At 39.4% G+C, this 26527-nt stretch overlaps 1 protein-coding gene across 7 annotated transcripts in view; it reads right to left on the bottom strand.

The window, feature by feature from the left end:
• The window catches only part of col14a1a (collagen, type XIV, alpha 1a), a 367796-nt gene that overhangs the window by 187427 nt on the left and 153842 nt on the right, over nt 1-26527 (bottom strand). For all 7 annotated transcript variants that reach the window (XM_061953441.2, XM_061953406.1, XM_061953424.1 and 4 more), the window contains 2 exons: nt 18748-18887; nt 10700-10832 (listed from right to left, as the gene is read on the bottom strand). In XM_061953441.2, coding sequence (XP_061809425.1) covers nt 10700-10832; nt 18748-18887 — 273 coding nt within the window. The remainder of the gene's footprint in view (nt 1-10699; nt 10833-18747; nt 18888-26527) is intronic.

Raw genomic sequence — 26527 nt, forward strand, 5'->3', positions numbered from 1 at the left:
TGTCTTTAGAGGTGGGAGGAAGCCGGAGTACCCGGAGGGAACCCACGCAGTCACAGGGAGAACATGCAAACTCCACACAGAAAGATCCCGAGCCCGGGATTGAACTCAGGACTACTCAGGACCTTCGTATTGTGAGGCAGATGCACAAACCCCTCTTCCACCGTGCTGCCCGCTTTAAAGTGTGATATCGGAAATTATCGGTATCGGTTTCAAAAACTAAAATTTATGACTTTTTAAAACGCCACTGTACGGAGTGGTACACGGACGTAGGGAGGAGTACAGAGTGCCAATAAACCTTGTAGGCACAGCCTTCGCGTGCCGGCCCAATCACATAATATCTACGGCTTTTCACACACACAAGTGAATGCAAGACATACTTGATCAACAGCCATAAAGGTCACACTGAGGGTGGCCGTACAAACAACTTTAACACTGTTACAAATATGCGCCACACTGTGAACCCACACCAAACAAGATTGACAAACACATTTCATGAGAACATCCGCACCGTAACACAACATAAACACAACAGAACAAATACCCAGAACCCCTTGCAGCACAAACTCTTCCGGGACGCAACAATATACACCCCTCGCTACCCCCTATTCCACCCCCCCACCTCAACCCCTCCCACCTCAACCTCCTCATGCTCTCTCAGGGAGACTACGTCCCAAATTCCAAAAAAAAATAATGCACTTTGTGACTTCAATAATAAATATGGCAGTGCCATGTTGCCATTTTTTTCCATAACTTGAGTTGGTTTATTTTGGAAAACCTTGTTACATTGTTTAATGCATCCAGCGGGGTATCACAACAAAATTAGGCATAATAATGTGTTAATTCCACGACTGTATATATCGGTATGGGTTGATATCGGAATCGGTAATTAAGAGTTGGACAATATCGGAATATCGGATATCGGCAAAAAAAACATTATCGGACATCTCTAATATATATATATATATATATATATATATATATATATATTAGAGATGTCCGATAATATCGACCTGCCGATATTATCGGCCAATAAATGCGTTAAAATGTAATATCGGAAATTATCGGTATCGTTTTTTTTATCATCGGTATCGGTTATTTTATTTTTTATTTTTTTTAATTAAATCAACATAAAAAAAAACAAGATACACTTACAATTAGTGCACCAACCCAAAAAACCTTCCTCCCCCATTTACACTCATTCACACAAAAGGGTTGTTTCTTTCTGTTAATAATTTTCTGGTTCCTACATTATATATCAATATATATCAATACAGTCTGCAAGGGATACAGTCCGCAAGCACACATGATTGTGCGTGCTGCTGGTCCACTAATAGTACTAACCTTTAACAGTTAATTGTACTAATTTTCATTAATTACTAGTTTCAATGTAACTGTTTTTATATTGTTTTACTTTCTTATTTATTCAAGAAAATGTTTTTAATGTATTTATTTTATTCAATCAATCAATCAATCAATGTTTATTTATATAGCCCTAAATCACAAGTGTCTCAAAGGGCTGCACAAGCCACAACGACATCCTCGGTACAAAGCCCACATAAGGGCAAGGAAAAACTCACCCCAGTGGGACGTCGATGTGAATGACTATGAGAAACCTTGGAGAGGACCGCATATGTGGGTAACCCCCCCCCCCCCCTCTAGGGGAGACTGAATGCAATGGATGTCGAGTGGGTCTGACATAATATTGTGAGAGTCCAGTCCATAGTGGATCCAACATAATAGTAAGAGTCCAGTCCATAGTGGGGCCAGCAGGACACCATCCCGAGCGGAGACAGGTCAGCAGCGCAGAGATGTTCCCAGTCGATGCACAGGCGAGCGGTAAACCCCGGGTCCCAACTCTGGACAGCCAGCACTTCATCCATGGCCACCGGACCTGTGCCCCGCCCCCCTCCACAAGGAAGAGGGGAGCAGAGGAGAAAAGAAAAGAAACGGCAGATCAACTGGTCTAACAGGGGGGCTATTTAAAGGCTAGAGTATACAAATGAGTTTTAAGATGGGACTTAAATGCTTCTACTGAGGTAGCATCTCTAACTGTTACCGGGAGGGCATTCCATAGTACTGGAGCCCGAATAGAAAACGCTCTATAGCCCGCAGACTTTTTTTGGGCTCTGGGAATCACTAATAAGCCGGAGTTCTTTGAACGCAGATTTCTTGCCAGGACATATGGTACAATACAATCGACAAGATAGGACGGAGCTAGACCGTGTAGTATTTTATACGTAAGTAGTAAAACTTTAAAGTCACATCTTAAGTGCACAGGAAGCCAGTGCAGGTGAGCCAGTATAGGCGTAATATGATCAAACTTTCTTGTTCTTGTCAAAAGTCTAGCAGCCGCACTTTGTACCAATTGTAGTCTTTTAATGCTAGACATAGGGAGACCCGAAAATAATACGTTACAGTAGTCGAGACGAGACGTAACGAACACATGAATAATGATCTCAGCGTCGCTAGTGGATAAAATAGAACGAATTTTAGCGATATTACGGAGATGAAAGAAGGCCGTTTTAGTAACACTCTTAATGTGTGATTGAAACGAGAGAGTTGGGTCGAAGATAATACCCAGATTATTTACTGATTCACCTTAACATTTGACAACCTTAACATTTGGTTGTCAAATGTTAAGGTGGTATTATTAAATAAATGTCGGTGTTTAGCAGGACCGATAATCAGCATTTCCGTTTTCTTGGCGTTGAGTTGCAAGACGTTATCGGACATCCATTGTTTAATTTCATTAAGACACGCCTCCAGCTGACTACAATCCGGCGTGTTGGTCAGCTTTAGGGGCATGTAGAGTTGGGTGTCATCAGCATAACAATGAAAGCTAACACCGCATTTGCGTATGATGTCGCCTAGCGGCAGCATGTAAATACTAAAGAGTGCAGGGCCAAGAACCGAACCCTGAGAAACTCCGCACGTTACCTTAACATAGTCCGAGGTCACATTATTATGGGAGACGCACTGCATCCTGTCAGTAAGATAAGAGTTAAACCACGAAAAAGCTAAGTCTGACATACCAATACGTGTTTTGATACGCTCTAATAAAATATTATGATCGACGGTATCGAAAGCAGCGCTAAGATCAAGAAGCAGCAACATAGATGACGCATCAGAATCCAACGTTAGCAGTAGATCATTAGTCATTTTTGCGAGGGCTGTCTCCGTAGAGTGATTTGCCCTGAAACCGGATTGAAAAGGTTCACAGAGATTGTTAGACACTAAGTGTTCATTTAGCTGCTGTGCGACAATTGTTTCGAGGATTTTCGAAATAAAGGGAAGGTGGGACACCGATCGGTAGTTTACCATGAGGTCAGGATCAAGGTTAGGTCTTTTGAGCAGAGGATGAATAACCGCTTTCTTGAATGCTAGGGGAACAGTGCCAGAGGAAAGTGATAAGTTTATAATATTTAGCACTGATGGACCTAATAATACAAAAAGCTCCTTGATAAGTTTCCCAGGAAGTGGGTCAAGTAAACATGTTGTTTGTTTTATCCCACTTACACGCCGTAATAGTTCCTCTAATGTTATTTCATCAAAAAGAGAGAGACTATTTTGTATTGCAGTATCCGTCGTAGATACAGTTGTATCTGTGTTAATAGAACCCAGTTGTAGCTGGGATGCGTTGTCTTTAATCTCCTTTCTAATGAGTTCAATTTTCTTATTAAATAAATTCATAAAGTCATCTGCCGAGTGGGTGGAGCTATTGGGAGGAGTCCCTTGTTGGGTTAGCGATGCTACTGTACTAAACAAAAATTTAGGGTCGTTTTTGTTGAGGCGGATGAGATTTGAGTAATATTTAGCTTTAGCTAAGGTAAGCATGCGTTTATACGATATTAAACTATCACTCCATGCTTGATGGAAAACCTCAAGCTTGGTCGCGCGCCATTTGCGTTCCAACTTTCTACATGATAATTTATGAGCTCTGGTTTCTTCTGTAAACCATTTTATTTTATTTTATAATTTTTTTTGAAAAGTACCTTATCTTCACCATACCTGGTTGTCCAAATTAGGCGTAATAATGTGTTAATTCCACGACTGTATGTATCGGTTGATATCGGTATCGGTTGATATCGGTATCTGTAATTAAAGAGTTGGACAATATCGGAATATCGGATAAAATCCAGAGCACCCAGAGAAAACCCAACATGCAAACTCCACACAGAGATGCTCCGACTGAAATTCTAACCCCTGATTTCCTGACTGAGAGAGACTAAGACTTTGCACTGATATTGAGCTTTACCATTTGAAAGGTTTCCCCATTGACATTTTTACTACTTGTGCAGGTATTTGCACTCCTCTTACCCGAGGTTGTAGTGGCGATTGTTGTCTTGGCCACTGGGGAAAGGGAAAGCGCATCAATCATATAATTACAGCGAAACAGAGAAACCCTCAACATCAATAGCTCAGGTAATTAGATAGATACATACAAATCATTGATGGGGAAAATAGATTTCCCACCTCTGAGATAAACAAGGACAAACAAGTCAATACAATTAGTCATTATCACAGTATATCATTTCTGAAATGCACATTGTGTGATAATCGCATCAACAGTACCACTTTGTGGCCCTTATGGCAACATGAAGGTATTTAAATTCAATACATTCTGCTGTATTGATCGGGGTGTTCAAACTTTCACCCCTGAGGTGTCGCATACCTAATAGAGGAAGAATTCAGCTATTTTTTGGCCTAATATTATTATTAAACATGTTTAACCCAAATCCTTATGTGTACTACAGGTTTTAAAAATATGTTTCCTGGCTTAAGCGAAGGGATGTCAAACTAATTTTAGCTCGAGGGGCACATGGAGGAAAACCTGTTCCCAAGTAGGGCGGTTCTTGTAAAATCATAGCGTAATAACTTAAAAGTAAAGACAACTTCAGATAATTTTCTTTGTTTTACTTTGGCCAAAAATAGAACAAGCACATTCTTGAAAATGTACATGTCACAAACAATTCTCTTGACAAAATACTTCAAGTTAGTTGAAAACTCTGAGGGAAAATGTCAAGACTTGTACTATGGCGTGGTTTGTTCTCCCGTGGTACAAATGAACATTTGGACCAGACATGGCGTGAAGGTGAAGACATATTTAATTTTACTATAACAAAAAGAACAAACTAAAGGCGCGCACAAGGCGGAAGTACAAACTTGACAAATGAAACCAATACTTGCATGTGGGCCAGAAACTAAGGACATGAACAAAAGTCGCTAACTGTGGCATGAATAGAAACAACTTACTTGGACATGGCATGAAGTGCGCAGAGGTAAACAAAGTGTGAAGCAGAGAGTCAGGGGTATGATGTCGCCAGACAGACAGTCTGGCAACTGGAAGCTTAAATAATAGTGACATGATTAAAGACAGGTGCGTGAGTCGTGAGGGCAGGTGAAAACTAGTGGGTTGCTATGGTGACAAACAAGAGTGCACAATGAGTCCAAACGTGGAACAGGTGAAACTAATGGGTAACTATGGAAACAAGACAAGGGAGTGAAAAGCCAGAAACTAAAGAGTCCAATAACTAAACAAAACAAAACATGACATGACTAAAACAAAACATGATTACACAGACATGACAGAAAATACTTTGTCTCAGTGTTACATACAAAGCCATTAAACTTTAAGTCGCTGCCTACCTGGGATTGAACAAAATACTAAAAAGATATTGAATAATAAAAACTCATCCAGGTATCAAATACGTGTACGTCCTGGCCATCCTTTTTTTCGTTTGGAATTGGAATTTTTTTAACATAAAAAACGACCGATTGTAGCTGAGATAGGCTCCAGCACCCCCCGCGAACCCGAAAGGGATAAGCGGTAGGAAATGAATGGATGGATAAAAATCTATTTCCCAGTATTATGGTTTGATAATGAAAAACAAAAAACGGAAAATGGATCAAATCAACGCAGTGCACAACATCTAAATCCAACTTAAACTCTAAACAAAATAAACACACATTTTTCTGTACCATTTTCTGCAAGTGGTCACAACAGATAAAAACAATGATGGCAGCCGAGACGTTTTAAGCAGGAGAAGGAAGTTGTTTGCATCAACAATCATTTTATTGAGCAAGACTGATTACTGTCGGCCGTAACCACACCAAAACAGCATCAGCAACACAACAATCATCCAGCAAAATGGGTCACTTTCTGCCGTAATCACAACAAAACAAACAAATTAAATGTCAGATTGACTTTCATTTGCCTCAAAAGACGCACACTCAGCTCAGCCAGTGACTCGTTCACGGCCACAAAAACAGTCGGAAATCTCTTCTGTATTATGACACATTCAAGTTATACTCAGGAATGAATAAAAATAGATATTGAGTAATTATTAACATTGTTAATAATTACTGAGTAACTCAATAAAGACCTTTGTTAGTTGCTCATAATTGCTAATTATCTGATGAAGGTCAGTTATGTTTTCATGATGTGTTCAATGTGGTCATGTAAAATGTGTTATTAGCGGGACACTTAACAGCCTAAATACAAAAAAAGTTAAATGTTCAAAGATAATAAAAGACACCATGATAGCTAACAACAAAGTAAAAAAGAATATTTAGAATTCTGGACAGTTTATACTGACTTTTGAATGGTGTCAAACTATTTTTTGTCTGGGTAAGTGAACAAGTCTACCTAGAGTTATGGTGCTAAGAAGCCCATTTAAATGTTGTCCAAGAATAGGTTAGTTCTATATCAGTTTTTCCATGAAACATTTAATGTTTGCAATATAGATAATGAAAAATAAACACGTGTGCTCTATTCTCTGCACCAGAATTAACAGTGGCTGCTTCATCTGAGTTTGACTCCGGAGCAAACACTCAACCCCAGCAGTCCAATGATGCCTTTGATGGTGAGTGAGTGACGTAGACACTTCTTGGTTGTTTTGGTTTATAAGTGAACTGCTGTAGCACTATCATTGACAATTACATGAATCAATACCATGGCTATTACATTTATATCATAGGAAAATATATGCTCCATTTTTTTATAACTCAATTAAAACTTTAATTGAGATTAGATGAGGCTTGTTGTTGTTTTTTTATGTTTGTTTCATAACAATGTATTCCATGTGCTCTTTGGTATATTTGTACTTTTAAAGGCAAATGCTACATATTCACCCGAGAACTATAATGAGCCAGGACACTTTTATTTTTTATTTTTTTTTGCAAATCAGTGCTTTATTGTTAAATACAATAAAATCCTTACTATACCTATTTGTTGAGTGGTTAATTGAACATGTATTTGCAATCAGAGGAGTAATAACCAGTGACGGGCAGTAACAAGCTACATGTAGCTAAGCTATGTAGCTTAACTACATTTTCCAGTAGCTTGGCAGTGGCTTTGCTACTTTTTTAACGAGCAGCTTTTCCTGTAGCTTAGCTACTTTTAGACCCATGTAGATAGGTAGCTTACATCAAAGCTACAAGCTACAAAGAGAGAAAATGGACTGTGAATCCAGGCCCCCCAAAAAATGGAGAAAATCGAATGACCTGGATGAATGAGAACATCCATACATACGGGGATAATCGGGGATTATGGTTGGTGTTCGTTTGATGAGTCACAATTGTCTAAGATTGGGGCGAAACATTACGGACTGGCCAATCAGAGGCAACATAAGGCGGATCATAGAAACCAGGAAGCAAAATGATAACAGTCACACACTCATGTCACATGAAAACAAGGGAGTCGGAGACAGAGGGACGCTTCAAGCTGACCACTCAAAAAAACAAAAAACATACTTTAAAATGGCAGAGGGATTCTCTCCTGCAGATTCGATTTTTCCTTTAGTGATGACGATGACGTCCAAGAAACCCACAATAATGTGTGTCCTTAGCCATATTGAGACACGTGTATGCGTATGCAGAAAACAATGCCCAAAACCAGAGTTTTTAGTTGTTTACTCTGTACACCAAAACCTTAACGGCTCTCTTCATCTAAAACGTTCAACACAAATTTAGGAACGCACATTCAGGTGAGTTGAGTTCATGAAAAGTTTTACTGCACATAAACATTACCAACTGTTCCCAAACAACACACAAGTCATTGTGTTTTTTTTTTGTCAAGATATAGATAGATGCTGTTTTTTACTGTAGGCAAAGAAAATGAATAACATTATAGGGGTGGGCCAATAAAAAGGCAAACTAAATAAAAATAAATACCAATAGTTGGGTGTCCCCAGCTAAATGACAGATAATTAATAGTAATGGACCTTTTGTACACTCTCAGTTACATTGATAAGATATACATGTCGTTAAATGTAGCTTTGATGTAGTAATTGACTTTTGCCTTGTAGCTTGTAGTGTGGCTTGCTACAGTTCTCCGGGGGATAGCTTCCCATATAGCTTAGATTACTAAATTTTCCAATTATCTTGCCCATCACTGGTAATAACATGTTGCAAATCAGTGAAATTAAAATAAAAAAAAACTACTAATACATAATTTACATAATACAACTGTGTCTTGTTAAGTTGCTAATCGTCAAAAAGGAAACAAATTGTGTGTATTACACCAGGCACCTTCAAGAACATTGAAAAACGAGTACCGGTACATTGAAGTTGGCAATGAATGGTGTAGAGGGGCCCACACCGATACTCTTTCAGGGGGCCCAGAATTCTAAGCAACGGCCCCGGCTTGGAACACCAATCATTGCATTCACCAGTGAAATCGGGGCCCCTGATTGAATGGGAGCCCCTAGGCTTCAGCCCATGTATGTCCATTCATATAGGCAGCCCTGCCCCTCAACCTTGGATTAGGTAAAGGGTTTCTGAATTACGGGCGCCAACGTCCACAATCTGGCCCATGGAACGTCTCTAAATCTTTTTTCTTTTTTTTAACCTCCAGCAATTGATGTTGCTCACAATTGCTCACATTTTGACGACGGTGAGTTAAGTTAGTCATTGTCTACGTATGTTGCAAATATGTGGGTTGGGTCTGTGCATATTTTTATATGGAGCAAATCAAACAAGCTTTCTCACCCAAAAACAACACAAGAGGTAAAAAATAACATAAGTCAACACAAATGTGGCACACAATGTAACATCCCCACTGCACCAGGTGGACATTACAAAAAACACCTTAGCACAGTGGTTCTTAACCTGGGTTCGATCGAACCTTAGGGGTTCGGTGAGACAGGCTCAGGGGTTCGGCGGAGGTCAAGACACACCAGACTCATCGTGTAAATAAAAACTTGTCCCTATCGGCGTATTACGGATACGGCAACAGCAGAAGTCAGACTGATTTGCAGGTGTGTAATTTGTTGTGAGTTTATGCACTGTGTTGGTTTTGTTCTTTGAACAAGGTGATGTTCATGCACGGTTCATTTTGTGCACCAGTATAAAAACATGGTAACACTTTAGTATGGGGAACATATTCACCATTAATTAGTTGCTTATTAGCATGCAAATTAGTAACATATTGGCTCTTAACTAGTCATTATTAAGTACTTATTATTGCCTTATTCGGCATAGCCTCATTATAACCCTAACCCTCTAACCCTGGCCCTAACCCTCTAACCCTAACCCTAACCAAATAACTCTAAATTAAGTCTTTGTTACTTAGAATATGCTCCCCATACTAAAGTGTTACCAAAAACATATAACTTTGTCTTGAATTTGAAAAAAAAAACATCATTGTATTTTTCACTAAAGAAGGGTTCGGTGAATATGCATATGAAACTGGTGGGGTTCGGTACCTCCAACAAGGTTAAGAACCACTGCCTTAGCACCATACACATGTCAAAATTACACCCATCATAAAGCATGATGGGTAAATGCAAAAGACTCTCTCTTTGGTGTTTGATTGATGGCAAAACGTTTGTATTTCATATTTTAGTGTTGTCAATGTCTGATAGCAGAAGTTGTAAATAACTGTTTAAAGTTATGTTTTTGTATTTCAGGATTAGTTCTTGGCTGTAGCTTGCTTCAATTAATGCTTTAGCAAACTGAAATGTCTCTGCTCAAAGGGGTAATTTGGCTTTATCCTAGGATGTATTTCTACATCTTTATAATGTTTGGGAAACTTCCCTCTTCAATTTTGTATTGAATCAATCTTTCAGACTTAAATCATGAACATTTTTAAAACCGTTCTTAAACTTTAAGGGCAGGCCGACACACACACAATTCAACATCAAGTTGGCATCACAATGGTGCAGTGGTGGTTAGTGCTCGGGGTCTTTCTGTGTGGAGTTTGCATGTTCTTCCCATGACTGCGTGGGTTCCCTCCAGATAATCCGGCTTCCTCCCACCTCCAAAAACATGCATCTGGGGATAGGTTGATTGGCAACACTAAATTGGCCCTAGTGTGTGAATGTGAGTGTGAATGTTGTCTCTGTGTTGGCCCTGTGATGAGGTGGCGACTTGTCCAGGGTGTACCCCGCCTTCCGCCCGAGTTTAGCAGGGATAGACTGAACTCGTTAATGTAGCAATTTAACTATTAAATGTATTTACTGTGTATGCTTGCTCTAATTAAATTGCAAGCATGGTAATACATTACACATCTCATACATTCGTGGCATACCCAAATGATTAACGATAATGATCATTTTAAAAGCTTGGTCCTTGTCCAAATTTTTTAGCCCGATGTGGCCCATGAGTCAAAAAGCTTGCCCATCCTTGGATTACATCAATCAGGTTTTTAAGCCAAGAATTACAATTTAAGGTGACCGTGAAAAAGCCGCACACATCTTACCTGTGGTCTCTGTGACAGAGACAGTGGCGCTCTCTGATTGGTCTTTGAAAACTGCCGTCAACATAACTTCATACTCAGTGGAGGGGCTCAGATCAGTCAGGATGTATCGACTATCACTTCTACTCAGGACCACCTGCAAAGGAAAAACACACAGAGAATGTATTTAGGAAAGAACAACAACACACTAATACCAGAACAGTACAGAACACACAATACAGTTATTTAGCATTTCTCACATTATTAACGTATTCACATGTCAGGCTGCGTTTTAAAAAAGTGCTTAAGGGGTTCACAGACTTCAAATTGTACCAAATTACCAGAAATGTGACAAGAGTATTTATTTTCTGAATAGCAGGCCAGAGTTCTAACCTGAAGGTCATTTATTTGAGTTGAGAGAGGCATAAAAAGTAAAATAACGGAATGTCCGGTTTTATGACTTCAGTGAAATAAAGTGTGAGTATTAAAAAAAAAACCGACATCCTTTTCAAATCCTGCTCAGCTTTAATTCTACTCGCTGTGTTAAGTTTAACAAGATGTAGCTAGTTATTCAAACATGCACAGTGACTGCCAGTTGGGTCCCACTGCTGCAGCGGCAGATGTCCAAACAACAACATCTGTACGACACATACATGAATCATTGCCCATGGTAGAACTTGCTTCCACAGACGGCAACACTGGAATTGGAATTTACTGTAAGCGACTTAACATCCAGAGTTGCAGTGATGGATTTATGGTCAGAACTCTTAAACTCTCTGTAGCATGTTACATTTCTTTTACTAGTGAAGCTAGACATTTGTTGTTTTATGCATAACACAAAATCTAAATCAAAAATATATATATATATATATATTTTTTACAGTCTACAACACCGTAGTAGTTTTAGTGATAAAGCAAAAATAATTGTATTTATTATAATGCAATTATGCAAAACTGCATAATTGCATTATGCAATTTCAAACAGCTTTGTTCAGAGTAGCTGGGTTTGGCGACTGTTCTGTCTGGAGATGGGTATTGTTTAGAGATGTCCGATAATGGCTTTTTTGCTGATATCCGATATCCCGATATTGTCCAACTCTTAATTACCGATTCCGATATCAACCGATACCGATATATACAGTTGTGGAATTAACACATTATTATGCCTAATTTTGTTGTGATGCCCCGCTGGATGCATTAAACAATGTAACAAGGTTTTCCAAAATAAATCAACTCAAGTTATGGAAAAAATGCCAACATGGCACTGCCATATTTATTATTGAAGTCACAAAGTGCATTATTTTTTTTAACATGCCTCAAAACAGCAGCTTGGAATTTGGGACATGCTCTCCCTGAGAGAGCATGAGGAGGTTGAGGTGGGCGGGGTTGGGGAGGGAGGGGTTGGGATGGGGGGAGGGGGTAGCGGGGGATGTATATTGTTGCGTCCCGGAAGAGTTTGTGCTGCAAGGTGTTCTGGGTATTTGTTTTGTTGTGTTTATGTTGTGTTACGGTGCGGATGTTCTCCCGAAATGTGTTTGTCATTCTTGTTTGGTGTGAGTTCAGTGTGGCGCATATTTGAAACAGCGTTAAAGTTGTTTATACGGCCACCCTCAGTGTGACCTGTATGGCTGTTGATCAAGTATGCCTTGCATTCACTTGTGAGGTAAGGTTTATTGGCGCTTTGTATTTCTCCCTACGTCCGTGTACACAGCGGCGTTTTAAAAAGTCATAAATTTTACTTTTTGAAACCGATACCGATAATTTCCATTTATCGGCCGATAATATCGGCAGTCCGATATTATCGGACATCTCTAGTATTGTTTATATTTGAACCAATTCTGGTTTCAAATTTGTTATTTTGAAATGGAGCAGGTGCTTCAACATGCCTGAACCAGTAATTAAAAAATGAAAAACATCCAAATTTTAGTTAAAAACAGAATTTTTGTGAATTTTATGACATGCAAATTGAACATAACTCTTATTTAAATACTTCAATAATATGAATAAAATGATGACAAGAAACGCATATGAACGATATGAAATGAATTCCACAACAAATTGTTATAATTATCGCAGCAATGCAAAACACAGAGAAAGTGCAAAAATAAAAACACAATCTAGTTGTACTGTAATATTAATGCTCAGAATTTTAGCGTCTGTGAATACAACTTGCCTGCCCTGATTGCCGTATGATTGGTGCATAATAAGGAAGTGTTGCTGTTAAAGTTAAAGTCCCAACGATAGTCACACACAAACTAAGTGTGGTGAAATTATCCTCTGCATTTGACCCATCCCCATGATCATCCCCTGGGAGGTGAGGGGAGCAGTGAGCATCAGCGGTGGCCGCGCTCAGGAATCATTTGGTGATTTTTCACCCCCAATTCCAACCCCTTGATGCTGAGTGCCAAGCAGGAAGGCAAAGGGTCTCATTTGTATAGTCTTTGGTATGACTCGGCCGGGGTTTGAACTCACGGTTGAGACTTCAGTCTCAGGGCGGACACTTTAACCACAAGGCTACTAAACAGGTTTTTGGTTGTGGAGAGCACTTTGGCGACATGTACTGTATGTGTGGCGTTGGGTGTTCAGATTGGCAATAAAGTTTAAAAAGAGCGTCAAACTCTGTGTGCCTCTGCCAGGACGCTACATTACTTACAAGATGTTACTTGTACAATATTACCTATTAGGGCTGCAATGACTCATTTGTGAAATCAATTAACTCAATCATAAAAAAAAGATTGATTTGTATCATGTTGCTGCAATGATTTGTTTAATGAGTAGAATACACAAGCATATTGCTCCTAGGCGCACAAGAGCAGTGTGCCAATTGGTGATCTAGCTTGCGCTACCGGTAATGTGGTCCATGTGCGTGGGAAGTGGGGGGTGGGACGAGTGGTGTGCAGATAGAGAGAGATGGCTAAGAAAAACAACCACTAAGTCGAAAAAAGGCAAAGAGCTCAGAGAAGATAAGTTAGGTTTTTCCATCATTTCCATTTTTCTGCAATCTTTTGTATCTCTAGTTATAATTACCAGGGATGTCCAATAATGGCTTTTTGCCGATATTCGATATCCCGATATTGTCCAACTCTTTAATTACCGATACCGATATCAACCGATACTGATATATACAGTCGTGGAATTAACACATTATTATGCCTAATTTGGACAACCAGGTATGGTGAAGATAAGGTCCTTTTTTTAAATATTTATAAAATAAAATAAGATAAATAAATTAAAAACATTTTTTTGAATAAAAAAGAAAGTAAAACAATATAAAAACAGTTACATAGAAACTAGTAATTAATGAAAATTAGTAAAATTAACTGTTAAAGGTTAGTACTATTAGTGGACCAGCAGCACGCACAATCATGTGTGCTTACGGACTGTATCCCTTGCAGACTGTATTGATATATATTGATATATAATGTAGGAACCAGAATATTAATAACAGAAAGAAACAACCCTTTTGTGTGAATGAGTGTGAATGAGTGTAAATGGGGGAGGCAGGTTTTTTGGGTTGGTGCACTAATTGTAAGTGTATCTTGTGTTTTTTATGTTGATTTAATAATTAAAAAAAACAAACAAACAAAAAAAACAACCCGATACCGATAAAAAAAAAAACCGATACCGATAATTTCCGATATTACATTTTAAAGCATTTATCGGCCGATAATATTGGCAGGCCGATATTATCGGACAGCTCTAATAATTACGTATATGTATTGTTGTATTTGAACAACTGTATTGTTGATAATAGAGGTAAATGATTGGTATTGTTCACTATCAATAGCGCTATTTCTATTGGTATTTGTATTGCTCCATTTGTAGAATAATGATGCTCATTGTCATTTCTGTATTATTTTTTATTTCGCTAACTGCTTCTTTGCTATCACTTTTACCATCATATTTGTACATATCGTATTTGCTGATGTTGTTCTGTTGTTGTTGTTGTGTTTGCTGTTGTTGCTTTTGTCTCTCTGTCTTATCCCCCTCTTGTCCCCACAATTTCCCCCTGTCTTCCTTTTTTTTCTCTTTCTATCCCCTCCTGCTACGGCCCGGCTGCATCAAATGATAATATAAATACATTTAATTAAGTCAAATACAAATAAGGCAACAAGAGAAGTATCCCACACTTCTCTTTAGTAAAGTAAATCTGAACAGCCGATATGGGCATCTACATCAACTATATGATTTGCCTGAGAAGCTGGACAGGACAAAAAATAAATAAATAAATATAAAAGTGAAAAAGACAGATATCCTAGTGAAATGTTTGTGCTGTCAAATACAGCTGAGTAGATCACAGTATACGACATTACCAGAAAGCATCCTGCATATTTAAGAGCAGCAAACAAGCAGAAACAAGGTAAAAGTATATTTAGGCAGCTAGCCTCTTATATGTTTGACTTGCATAACAAATGTTTTATTCGAACACATATGAGGACATATTAAGATTTACAGTTTGTATTTTAATGCTAACCAATTGTTGGTTCAATCAAGGTTGAGGTGTATGTGTGTAAGAAGAAGGGGGGAGGGATTTCAGAGCTTCTTTCGTTGCAATGGTCTCACTGGGGTGTTTACAGCATGAACTTGTCAAGACCAATGCAGAGGGGACCGAATTGTAGTTAAAATCTTATTTTGGTTAGGGCGAGCAAACCCATTCCAATGGTTTGTCTGCTCTAGTTGTTCGTTCTGTTTCTAAAATGTATCACAATTTTGCCTTACAGAGTGGAAGGCTTCTTCGAGATGTTATCCAGAGCAGACCAGAGCAACATACAATCCAATCAGCAGATGACCTATTATCACAGCTCCTAATGGATAGGCATCTTCAGTGTCTTTGACTTCGACAGAAAAGTATCTCCAAGCACATGACTCTCCACTTCTCCCAACAGTCCCTCATGTATCCAGAGGCAAACATGTCGTCAGGACAGGCAGGTTCCCCCAAACCTCAGCTTCTCATCAAAATCTTGTCAATTGAGTTGAGAGACCAGTTTATAAATTCCATGTTTTAGATTTTGGACAACAGTGCAAAAGAGATGCTCTTAGAAAATTAAGACAGGACAAAACGAGACAAAGCAGAAAAGCAGGAGAGATAAGGGAGAGGGAGGGCAAGTGTCTGCCTCCGTTGAGAGCCAGAATATGTAGTGATGCTTCTGTTGGTAACATTTTAATGTTACAGTATGTGTGTCAATTACTCGTTTAATATAAAAAATTAATTGATTACTCGATACTTGATTACTAAAATAATCAATAGCCACAGCCCTATTACCTTAAATCACTTGTTGCAGCTCACTGAGTGTTCATTTATCTAGCACCAAAACAAGTCACTGATAGCTACTTTTTTTTTACTACCGTTTATGTTGACATATGTAGAGACTAATAGTATTAATGATAAACCAACTGTTGGTATTACTAATATAAATTTAAATTATCGTAAAACCGTGATTGATAACTGAATTTCAACAAACTCACGCACCGGTGGTACTGCTCATTTACTGGAGAAGGACATGTTCGAAATAAACTTAAACCACACAAACCACAAGGTATATAGCGCCAGCTCGCTAGCTTAAATGTTAACATGAATACAAGAGACATTAACGTATTTTCCCGTTATAAACATCATACCAAAATCTAAACTTGTATACATTTCTGTCTGAGCAACTAAGCTATTCACTTGTGCACATTGAACCTAAAGGCTGTGGTGTCTTAGGACAAAGTGATAGATGTGAAGAGCCAAACACGAAGGTGTGGACAACAGGAAGTGAGTCCGCGTCACATCACAAAAGCAGACATGCAACCCTTGTTTTGCCTTTATCTTCAAAAAACACTTAAAAACCATTGAAAATTAACATGGAAAAAGGTGAGCATATTTAAACACTTAATGAACAATAAAATGTCTCTTAAAAAGTCGGAACAATATTTGTTTCTTGTGCTAAAAAAGGTATTATTAGGGACCTTTGGGACAGAGGACCCTATTGAATTTCTAGCGTTTTATTATTATACCGACCGCCTCTTTGAGCTGTTATTTGACCCCCTTAACATGCTTCAAAACTCACCAAAATGGACAACACATCAGGACTGGCAAAAATTGCGATCTAATCAAGAAACCAAACCCCAAAACTCAAAATTGCGCTCTAGCGCCTCCTAGGAAGAAAACACAGACAACACAGCATGTAACTCCCAGTAGGAATGTCGTAAAACCTCTATGTAGGTCTCACTTATACCTATATTTCATACACTGACAACCCCCAGCAAAAATCAACAGGAAGTTTGCAATTCCCCCTTCAAAACAAAAGTTGTGTAAAAACAGTCACCTTTTTTCAAACATTATCTCCTCTGAGCGCGTTTGTCGTGTCAGCTTCAAATTATCACAGGTGAGAGATTGAACCCTTCTGATTAAAAGTAGATGAAAGAGTTTTAATTACTGCTCCGGTTTGGATTTTATGAGCCCTCAAAGTCGGTCCCCTCCATCGCTGCTTGCAGCTTTAATGTCTATTGTTTTTCGTTTAAACAAAACTGAATAAGCAGTAGAAAATGGATGGATGGATGGATAGTTAAAACATTTGAGCACATTTAACGATACTGTGATAATAATGGTCACCATGATATGAAATGTTCTGATCGTTACATCCGTAGTGACAAACAAGAGAGACTTTGACATTTGATTTGATTTGATTGACACTCAGACTAGTTAGCCAAATGTTGAAATTGAAGTTAAAAAAAATACCCTGATAACAGCCACGATATGACTTATACACTGGAGGAAAATGATGAATAACCCTGAAGTCAATACATTACTAAATTACAAAAAATTCAATTTGCTCTAATATCCTCTGCAGGCTGGGAGGTGATGTAATGATATGTGATATTCTGTGCATCCAACAACACTGCAGCTCTGTTTAGCATATGCCTTTGACATGATGTGGATCTGGGTTGTTGCAGGTGAGAAAAGACCATGGCAGAGAAACTCGGCGGTCTTGTGTAAATCAGACTGATTGTTTTATTATAATCTGCACAAAATCTGTCTGCTAAAAGACTTTGTGACAAATGCTGCAGACATAAAATCACTTGGTTGTTTAATTTCACACTTGGTTGGGCAGGCACTGTATATTCTCCAAATATGTGCATACAAACAATTAAAAACTCAGTTGAACACATATTGTGTGAATACATTTAAATTAAAAAGACAATTATACATTTATTTTATAGCTTTCACAGCAACTGTGTCTGTATTACAATTAGTGTTGTCATTATCATCTGTGTGCTAGTCTGTATTTCGATCAACATGAGTTGCTGCATGACTTGTGTTGTTTCTGACTTTGAATTTTGCCTACCTTCTCTGCATCCTGGGATCAACAGCAACCATGCGCCACCGTGACCAATATGCAGTTAAAATTAATTGTGTGATTAATTTGCGTAATGCTGTAATTTTGTGTGATTCATCGCATGCGTTAATGCGTTAACTTTGACAGCCCTAATTACAATATACTAAACATGTGAACATTGCACCTGTGAAATTGTATCGCAGCATTAAATAACAAATGACACATTTACTGCAAGAGGGTAACAGACAGGGACTCTTCATATCTGTGCTTGCAGCCCACCTCTCTCACTCCCAAGAGTCATATTCTCAGCACTAATCACTCTCAGCAAAAACCCACGCTAACACACAGGCAGGCACACACAAACACACACAGTTAATCAGACATGAGAGGGTTCTATCGCTGCCTCACAGTTGTCTCTAAACCCTAGATCAGTGTAATAAAACACCCAGGCCAGTCATTTGTGGGTCCATTCAGCTTGTATGTATACTCGGTCATGTCAGGGGTTTTACCAGCTTGAGTGGAGTAGTTAGGGCTACACAGCACAAAATCCACTTTATCTGCGCAACTGACTAGACTGCAGTCTGATGCGAAAATGGTGACATCCTGGATTTCACTGGAATTATTAGTCAGATTGGATGAGAAGATAATACCCCACATTTGGGTAAAACCAATTAATGCTGTTTGCATTAACAGTCAACTTCAACTGCAGTACCACACAATTAAACAGACCCACTGCACATTGTTTGTACAAACCTCCTTTGTGTCGCCACCTGTGGATGGTGCCCAGGAAAGTCTGTAGACGATGATGTCATCGGCTGAGTGATCCCAGATTACCTGAAAACTGTCTGGACTGACATCACTGGAACGAAAGTGTAGGGGACCTGGAACTGGAGCTAACAGATGAAGAGAAAATGTATTTATTTATTTTTTTTACATCACAAGCTTTTTGGTTAATCTAATGTTGAGTATAGAGATAACACAATTCCAATTCCTAAAGAACAAAAACTCATGTTATATATTTACTTTTTATATCTGTATGTATTTATTATATTTTTATAAATACTTTTATATATTCTTTAAAATGTATAATCTGTATAATGGGTTTTCAGTATAGTTAATTTTAGTTTATTTTGAACATGCATAAAATACAATTACAAAGTAAAGCATCACATATTTCCAATTGTTTCATTACAGCATGTCCGAAAAGGAGTAGGAAGAAGCAAAGCTTATTTAATCATACTCCTTTTCATATCGTAGCACTTTTATCCCATTTCGTTGTTCTCTGTTTGTAACAGAACAGTGAATAAATAAATCAATTAATCAATTAATGTACAATAAGTAAGTAAACAAAATATTAAATATATAAATGAATATTAGCAATATAAACATATACACAATAATTAAAGTTTTCACAAGTATGCAACATAAACAGGTTAAAGTATTCATTATTTAAAAGGATGAAGCAGCAAACTTTGATTCACTTGACTGTACAGTTCTACACACTTGATTTACATAGTTAGATGCACCAAGCCTTTCTAGTGCCATATTGACCCGAATATAAGATGACCCGGTATATAGAACAACCCCAATTTGTATCATGTTACTACTTTATTTTATTCCTCTGCAATGTATCAGACTCATCTGGTAATACAGTGGTGCATAAACATACGAGCACCTTAATTTACTAGTGAGTCGAGACATAGTATGTAAGTTGCGAGCATATCTTGAGATACGAGCATTTCAACCATCGGTTGAAGTAATATTTGCAAAAGGGGTGTGACGTTTAAACAACAAAGAGTAAATATATTGTTACACGTTGCTCTCCCTGCTTTGTTTACATAAGAAATAAACATTCCTTTTGATTACAGCTCAGTTCACGTGCACATACAGCACCGACCGAGATCGACACAATCCTGCCCTCCAACCATCAGAACTAAGAAAGTTAGTGTGAAAGAGGAGAAGCGGGAGACCAAATCAGAGAAAGAAACCAATAAAAATATGTCCTACCTGTTGGCAGCCTACCCGCCGAGTCAAGCCCACTGCAGCATCAATCTGCATCACGCAAGCTGCAGCGAGCCTCCGCGGCATGTGGCCACAAACAACAAACATTTATCCATGAAAATATTGATAAGCTGCAGATGCTGTTTGACATGTTTCCATTTGTCCAGTCTAATCCTAATTTAACAAACTGGATGGTCGATTATTACCTTTGGTACACAGCCAAACATACCCCTTGTTGTCAACTGACTTCTTCGGTCCGTCACTTAAATTCATCCGTGCGCAACATAAACAAGCGATTTCCTAGATCTTACACGGAGACAGTTATACAGGCTATAACGAAAGAAACACGCAACCAGCTCAATGTAAACAAGTCACTAATAATAAGCGGATAATAAGTGGATGTATATGCTGGAAGATATTATTACATAATCGATATGGCTGTTATCTATCGCCCCCCAGGGCCCTACTCGGACTTTATTAATGAATTCTCAGAGTTCGTTGCTGATCTAGTGACGCACGCAGACAATATAATCATAATGGGGGACTTTAATATCCATATGAATACCCCATCGGACCCTCAGTGCGTGGCGCTCCAGACTATAATTGATAGCTGTGGTCTTACACAAATAATAAATGAACCTACGCATCGCAACGGCAATACGATAGATCTAGTGCTGGTCAGGGGTGTCACCACCTCCAAAGTTATGGTACTCCCGTATACTAAAGTAATGTCCGATCATTACCTTATAAAATTCGAAGTTCTGACTCATTGTCAACAAACTAATAATAATAATAACTGCTATAGCAGCCGCAACATTAATGCCGCCACAACGATGACTCTTGCTGACCTACTGCCTTCGGTAATGGCACCATTCCCAAATTATGTCGGCTCTATTGATAACCTCACTAACAACTTTGACAATGCCCTGCGCAAAACCATTGATAGTATAGCACCGCTAAAACAAAAAAGGGCCCCTAAAAGGCGCACCCCATGGTTTACAGAGGAAACCAGAGCTCATAAATTATCATGTAGAAAGTTGGAACGCAAATGGCGCGCGACCAAGCTTGAGGTTTTCCATCAAGCATGGAGTGATAGTTTAATATCGTATAAACACATGCTTACCTTAGCTAAAGCTAAATATTACTCAAATCTCATCCGCCTCAACAAAAACGACCCTAAATTTTTGTTTAGTACAGTAGCATCGCTAACCCAACAAGGGACTCCTCCCAATAGCTCCACCCACTCGGCAGATGACTTTATGAATTTCTTTAATAAGAAAATTGAACTCATTAAAAAGGAGATTAAAGACAACGCATCCCAGCTACAACTGGGTTCTATGAACACAGATACAACTGTATCTACGACGGATACTGCAATACAAAATAGTCTCTCTCTTTTTGATGAAATAACATTAGAGGAACTATTACAGCGTGTAAGTGGGATAAAACAAACAACATGTTTACTTGACCCACTTCCTGGGAAACTTATCAAGGAGCTTTTTGTATTATTAGGTCCATCAGTGCTAAATATTATAAACTTATCACTTTCCTCTGGCACTGTTCCCCTAGCATTCAAGAAAGCGGTTATTCATCCTCTGCTCAAAAGACCTAACCTTGATCCTGACCTCATGGTAAACTACCGACCGGTGTCCCACCTTCCCTTTATTTCGAAAATCCTCGAAAAAATTGTCGCACAGCAGCTAAATGAACACTTAGTGTCTAACAATCTCTGTGAACCTTTTCAATCCGGTTTCAGGGCAAATCACTCTACGGAGACAGCCCTCGCAAAAATGACTAATGATCTACTGCTGACGATGGATTCTGATGCGTCATCTATGTTGCTGCTTCTTGATCTTAGCGCTGCTTTCGATACCGTCGATCATAATATTTTATTAGAGCGTATCAAAACACGTATTGGTATGTCAGACTTAGCCTTGTCGTGGTTTAACTCTTATCTTACTGACAGGATGCAATGCGTCTCCCATAATAATGTGACCTCTGACTATGTTAAGGTAACGTGCGGAGTTCCTCAGGGTTCGGTTCTTGGCCCTGCACTCTTTAGTATTTACATGCTGCCGCTAGGCGACATCATACGCAAATACGGTGTTAGCTTTCATTGCTATGCTGATGACACCCAACTCTACATGCCCCTAAGGCTGACCAACACGCCGGATTGTAGTCAGCTGGAGGCGTGTCTTAATGAAATTAAACATTGGATGTCCGCTAACTTCTTGCAACTCAACGCCAAGAAAACGGAAATGCTGATTATCGGTCCTGCTAAACACCGACATTTATTTAATAATACCACCTTAACATTTGACAACCAAACAATTACACAAGGCGAATCAGTAAAGAATCTGGGTATTATCTTCGACCCAACTCTCTCGTTTGAATCACACATTAAGAGTGTTACTAAAACGGCCTTCTTTCATCTCCGTAATATCGCTAAAATTCGTTCTATTTTATCCACTAGCGACGCTGAGATCATTATTCATGCGTTCGTTACGTCTCGTCTCGACTACTGTAACGTATTATTTTCGGGTCTCCCTATGTCTAGCATTAGAAAATTACAGTTGGTACAAAATGCGGCTGCTAGACTTTTGACAAGAACAAGAAAGTTTGATCATATTACGCCTATACTGGCTCACCTGCACTGGCTTCCTGTGCACTTAAGAAGTGACTTTAAGGTTTTACTACTTACGTATAAAATACTACACGGTCTAGCTCCGTCCTATCTTGTCGATTGCATTGTACCATATGTCCCGGCAAGAAATCTGCGTTCAAAGAACTCCGGCTTATTAGTGATTCCCAGAGCCCAAAAAAAGTCTGCGGGCTATAGAGCGTTTTCTATTCGGGCTCCAGTACTATGGAATGCCCTCCCGGTAACAATTAGAGATGCTACCTCAGTAGAAGCATTTAAGTCCCATCTTAAAACTCATTTGTATACTCTAGCCTTTAAATAGCCCCCCTGTTGGACCAGTTGATCTGCCGTTTCTTTTCTTTTCTCCTCTGCTCCCCTTTTCCTTGAGGGGGGGGGGGCACAGGTCCGGTGGCCATGGATGAAGTGCTGGCTGTCCAGAGTCGGGACCCGGGGTGGACCGCTCGCCTGTGCATCGGCTGGGAACATCTCTACGCTGCTGACCCGTCTCCGCTCGGGATGGTGTCCTGCTGGCCCCACTATGGACTGGACTCTTACTATTATGTTGGATCCACTATGGACTGGACTCTCACAATATTATGTCAGACCCACTCGACATCCATTGCTTTCGGTCTCCCCTAGAGGGGGGGGGTTACCCACATATGCGGTCCTCTCCAAGGTTTCTCATAGTCATTCACATCGACGTCCCACTGGGGTGAGTTTTTCCTTGCCCGTATGTGGGCTTTGTACCGAGGATGTCGTTGTGGCTTGTGCAGCCCTTTGAGACACTTGTGATTTAGGGCTATATAAATAAAGATTGATTGATTGATTGATTGAAAACTACTGCAGTTGTTTGTAGTATCTGCTAGGGATGTTCCGATCCAGGTTTTTGCACTTTCGATCCGATACCGATGTTGTTTTTGCACTTCCGATCCGATACCGATACTGACCGATACTGGCCTATCAGAGTATGTATTAAAGTTTAAAGTTATTTAGCCTACTTAGTTGTCAGAATCATGTTGAAAAGGGTTTTAGTACTCTTGATAACAACTAGCCAGCTGAATTGGGGGAGTTTGAATAATACACAATGGTTGGTAACAAGAAACTGACCTGTTTATTCAAGGATAAACACAAAATAGTCAAAATTATACATGACAAACAGAAATGGCATCATTGAACTAGGGCTGGGCGATATGGCCTTTTTTTAATATTGCGATATTTTAAGGCCATATTGCGATACACGATATATATCTCGATATTTTGCCTTAGCCTTGAATGAACACTTGATGCATATAATGACAGCAGTACGATGATTCTATGTGTCTACATTAAAACATTCTTGTTCGTACTGCATTAATATATGCTACTTTTAAACTTTCATGCAGAGAAGGAAATCACAACTATAAAATCACTATTTTTTTCATACGGTGTTGATGTGGAAATGTTTGCCTCGGCATTTTGATGGTGTGGACGTCTGGCACCGAATTGAGATAAGCGTCTCGACAGACGTTACAATATTTGAACAATGATGACAAAAACTGTTTTCTATGTCGTGTCCGTGTGTCGAAAATTGTTTTGCGCTTATTTTTTTATTTGATTTTGTGCGTGGCATAGATTTGCCGTGCGCAGAGGACGCTTGAGCAGTGCGCAATTGCACAGGCGCGCACCTTAGAGGGAGCGTTGCTAGCACAGCTGCGCTAGCATCACAGCTAACGTTAGCCATGCTGCTACCTCTTTGCTGGGAGAGGGTGTATACGTATGTGACGTATGACATGACAGTATGTGACGTGTGACGTGATGTATGACGTGACAGTATGTGACGTATGTAAGAAGGTGCGCTTGCTGTCTGTGAGAGGGAGACACAAGAGAGAGTGAGAAGAGCCTGTCTTGTAATGCCAGCAGCTAAAAGCAACTGCGTGAGAATCCACACACCTGTGGATGTGTTGAAGGTGTGCTGGAAAATGCGGAACGGAAATTAGGGAGCAGCAGAAAAGTGGAATGTATTATTTAAATCGGTGCGTTGGAAAACACGGACCGGAGTTTTTTTTTTAAACTGGATCTGGATCGGCATTTTCCCATGCCTTGCCGATACGCAAATATCGGCGGCCGATCCGATCCAAATATCGGATCGGGACATCCCTAGTATCTGCTATTGTAATAATTTTCAAACAATATTTCTTGTCTAAAAGTTTGTTTTTCTTTTCAAAATGCATGTTGCATGTTAACATTATAGTGTATTGGGACGGCCAAGCACAGATTGAATTCCGATGGGCGGAGCTGATTTGAGATCCGAGTGTTGTGTTTGTAGGTTGAAGTATCACTATATCATATTTCTTAACTGCTCGCATGTTGTTTAATGACTTCATGGATCACCATTGTTTTAAAATTAGCCTCATAAACCCTCCTCTGTTGTTTGGTAACTTCTCTCTCCAGGTCACTGGTGTGTGAGTGACAGGAAGAAAAGCATTGACTCATTTTGTGGTCGTGTTGCGTCACCTGTTGGGTTTTTATAAATCTAATGCGAGAGCACAAATGTAAGAACACTTTTTCAGACTAATTTTCCAGGGAAAAAAAAAAGTCTTATATTTGGGTCAATACTGCACTACTAGAATACAGGTATTCATAGAACAGAGCGTGTGTGATGTATGTGAATTGCATTGTGAGAAATCCTTGCAACTTTTCTGACCTTTATATCGCCACAATCTTTGTAGTCCCATTTTGTATAATCCCATGATGTGCTTGACGCAATTAACGTTTGCCACGTGATAAATAAAACTATTATCACATTCTAGATTGAAGAGGGCAGCCATTTCTTGCCAGAAGTCCATTTCTTTCTGCTGACTCAACACTGCAGTGTCAGTGTAGCTTGTTGCTCAAAGGGATATTCCGACCGATCAATAACCGTTAGCTTGATTGAATAGTCAGGGACAGGGAAATGACCTTTTAATGTGACTGGCCTATTATGCTGAGGTGTAAATGAGGTGGGCATGCTGCCAACAGAACAGAGGGAGCAGTGGGGGTAATACCATTTTACACCGTTTGGCACGACCAGAAAAAGGACTCACCTTTAAAAATTATTGATAGACCATTTCGTTCAAACCGAGTACAGATTGAGAAAAGTAGAGATTGGATTAGGAGATGAAATATGGACAATGAAGAAGATGAAGTCGGGGGAAACCTTTATATTTACTGTGTATTCAAATTGGTACTGGTGACTTGTGTTCCCTGGTTGAAAAGTCCATCCATCCATCCATCCATTTCCTACCGCTTATTCCCTTCGGGGTCGCTGGAGCCTATCTCAGCTACAATCGGGCGGAAGGTGGTGTACACCCTGGACAAGTCGCCACCTCATCACAGGGCCAACACAGATAGACAGACAACATTCACACTCACATCCACACACTAGGGCCAATTTAGTGTTGCCAATCAAAGTCACTCATGAAAAATGTAAAAACTAGCTATGTATTTACATGGCGGTAGTAGGGGCAACCTATATGGCCAATTTATTCTTAAAGGCACACTCCACACAGCTAGCCATTTACTGTATGTTGGTTGCCCATTAAGCTAAAAGTGATTTTTACAAATACTGTAATTTATTACTAGATTGATACTATTTCAACATGTTGGACAATATTCATCGACCTTAAGATCAAAGCCAAGCCACACATCTACTTTCCCGTAGGACATGGGTGTCAAAGTCAAGGCCTGCGGGCCAGATCCGGCCCGCAAATTAATTATCTATGGCCTCCGGGATGATACTTGATTAGTATCAGAACCGGCCCACAGGCCACAGCCACCTGCTGCTGTTTTGCACGCACCAATACTCCATCAGTGTTGGCGCTAGGAATTTTCAAAATGGAGTCCCAGGGACCCCATCATGCATAAAAATGGGGT

This window comes from Nerophis lumbriciformis, linkage group LG04 (genome assembly GCF_033978685.3).
Source record: "Nerophis lumbriciformis linkage group LG04, RoL_Nlum_v2.1, whole genome shotgun sequence".
Lineage (NCBI taxonomy): Eukaryota > Metazoa > Chordata > Actinopteri > Syngnathiformes > Syngnathidae > Nerophis > Nerophis lumbriciformis.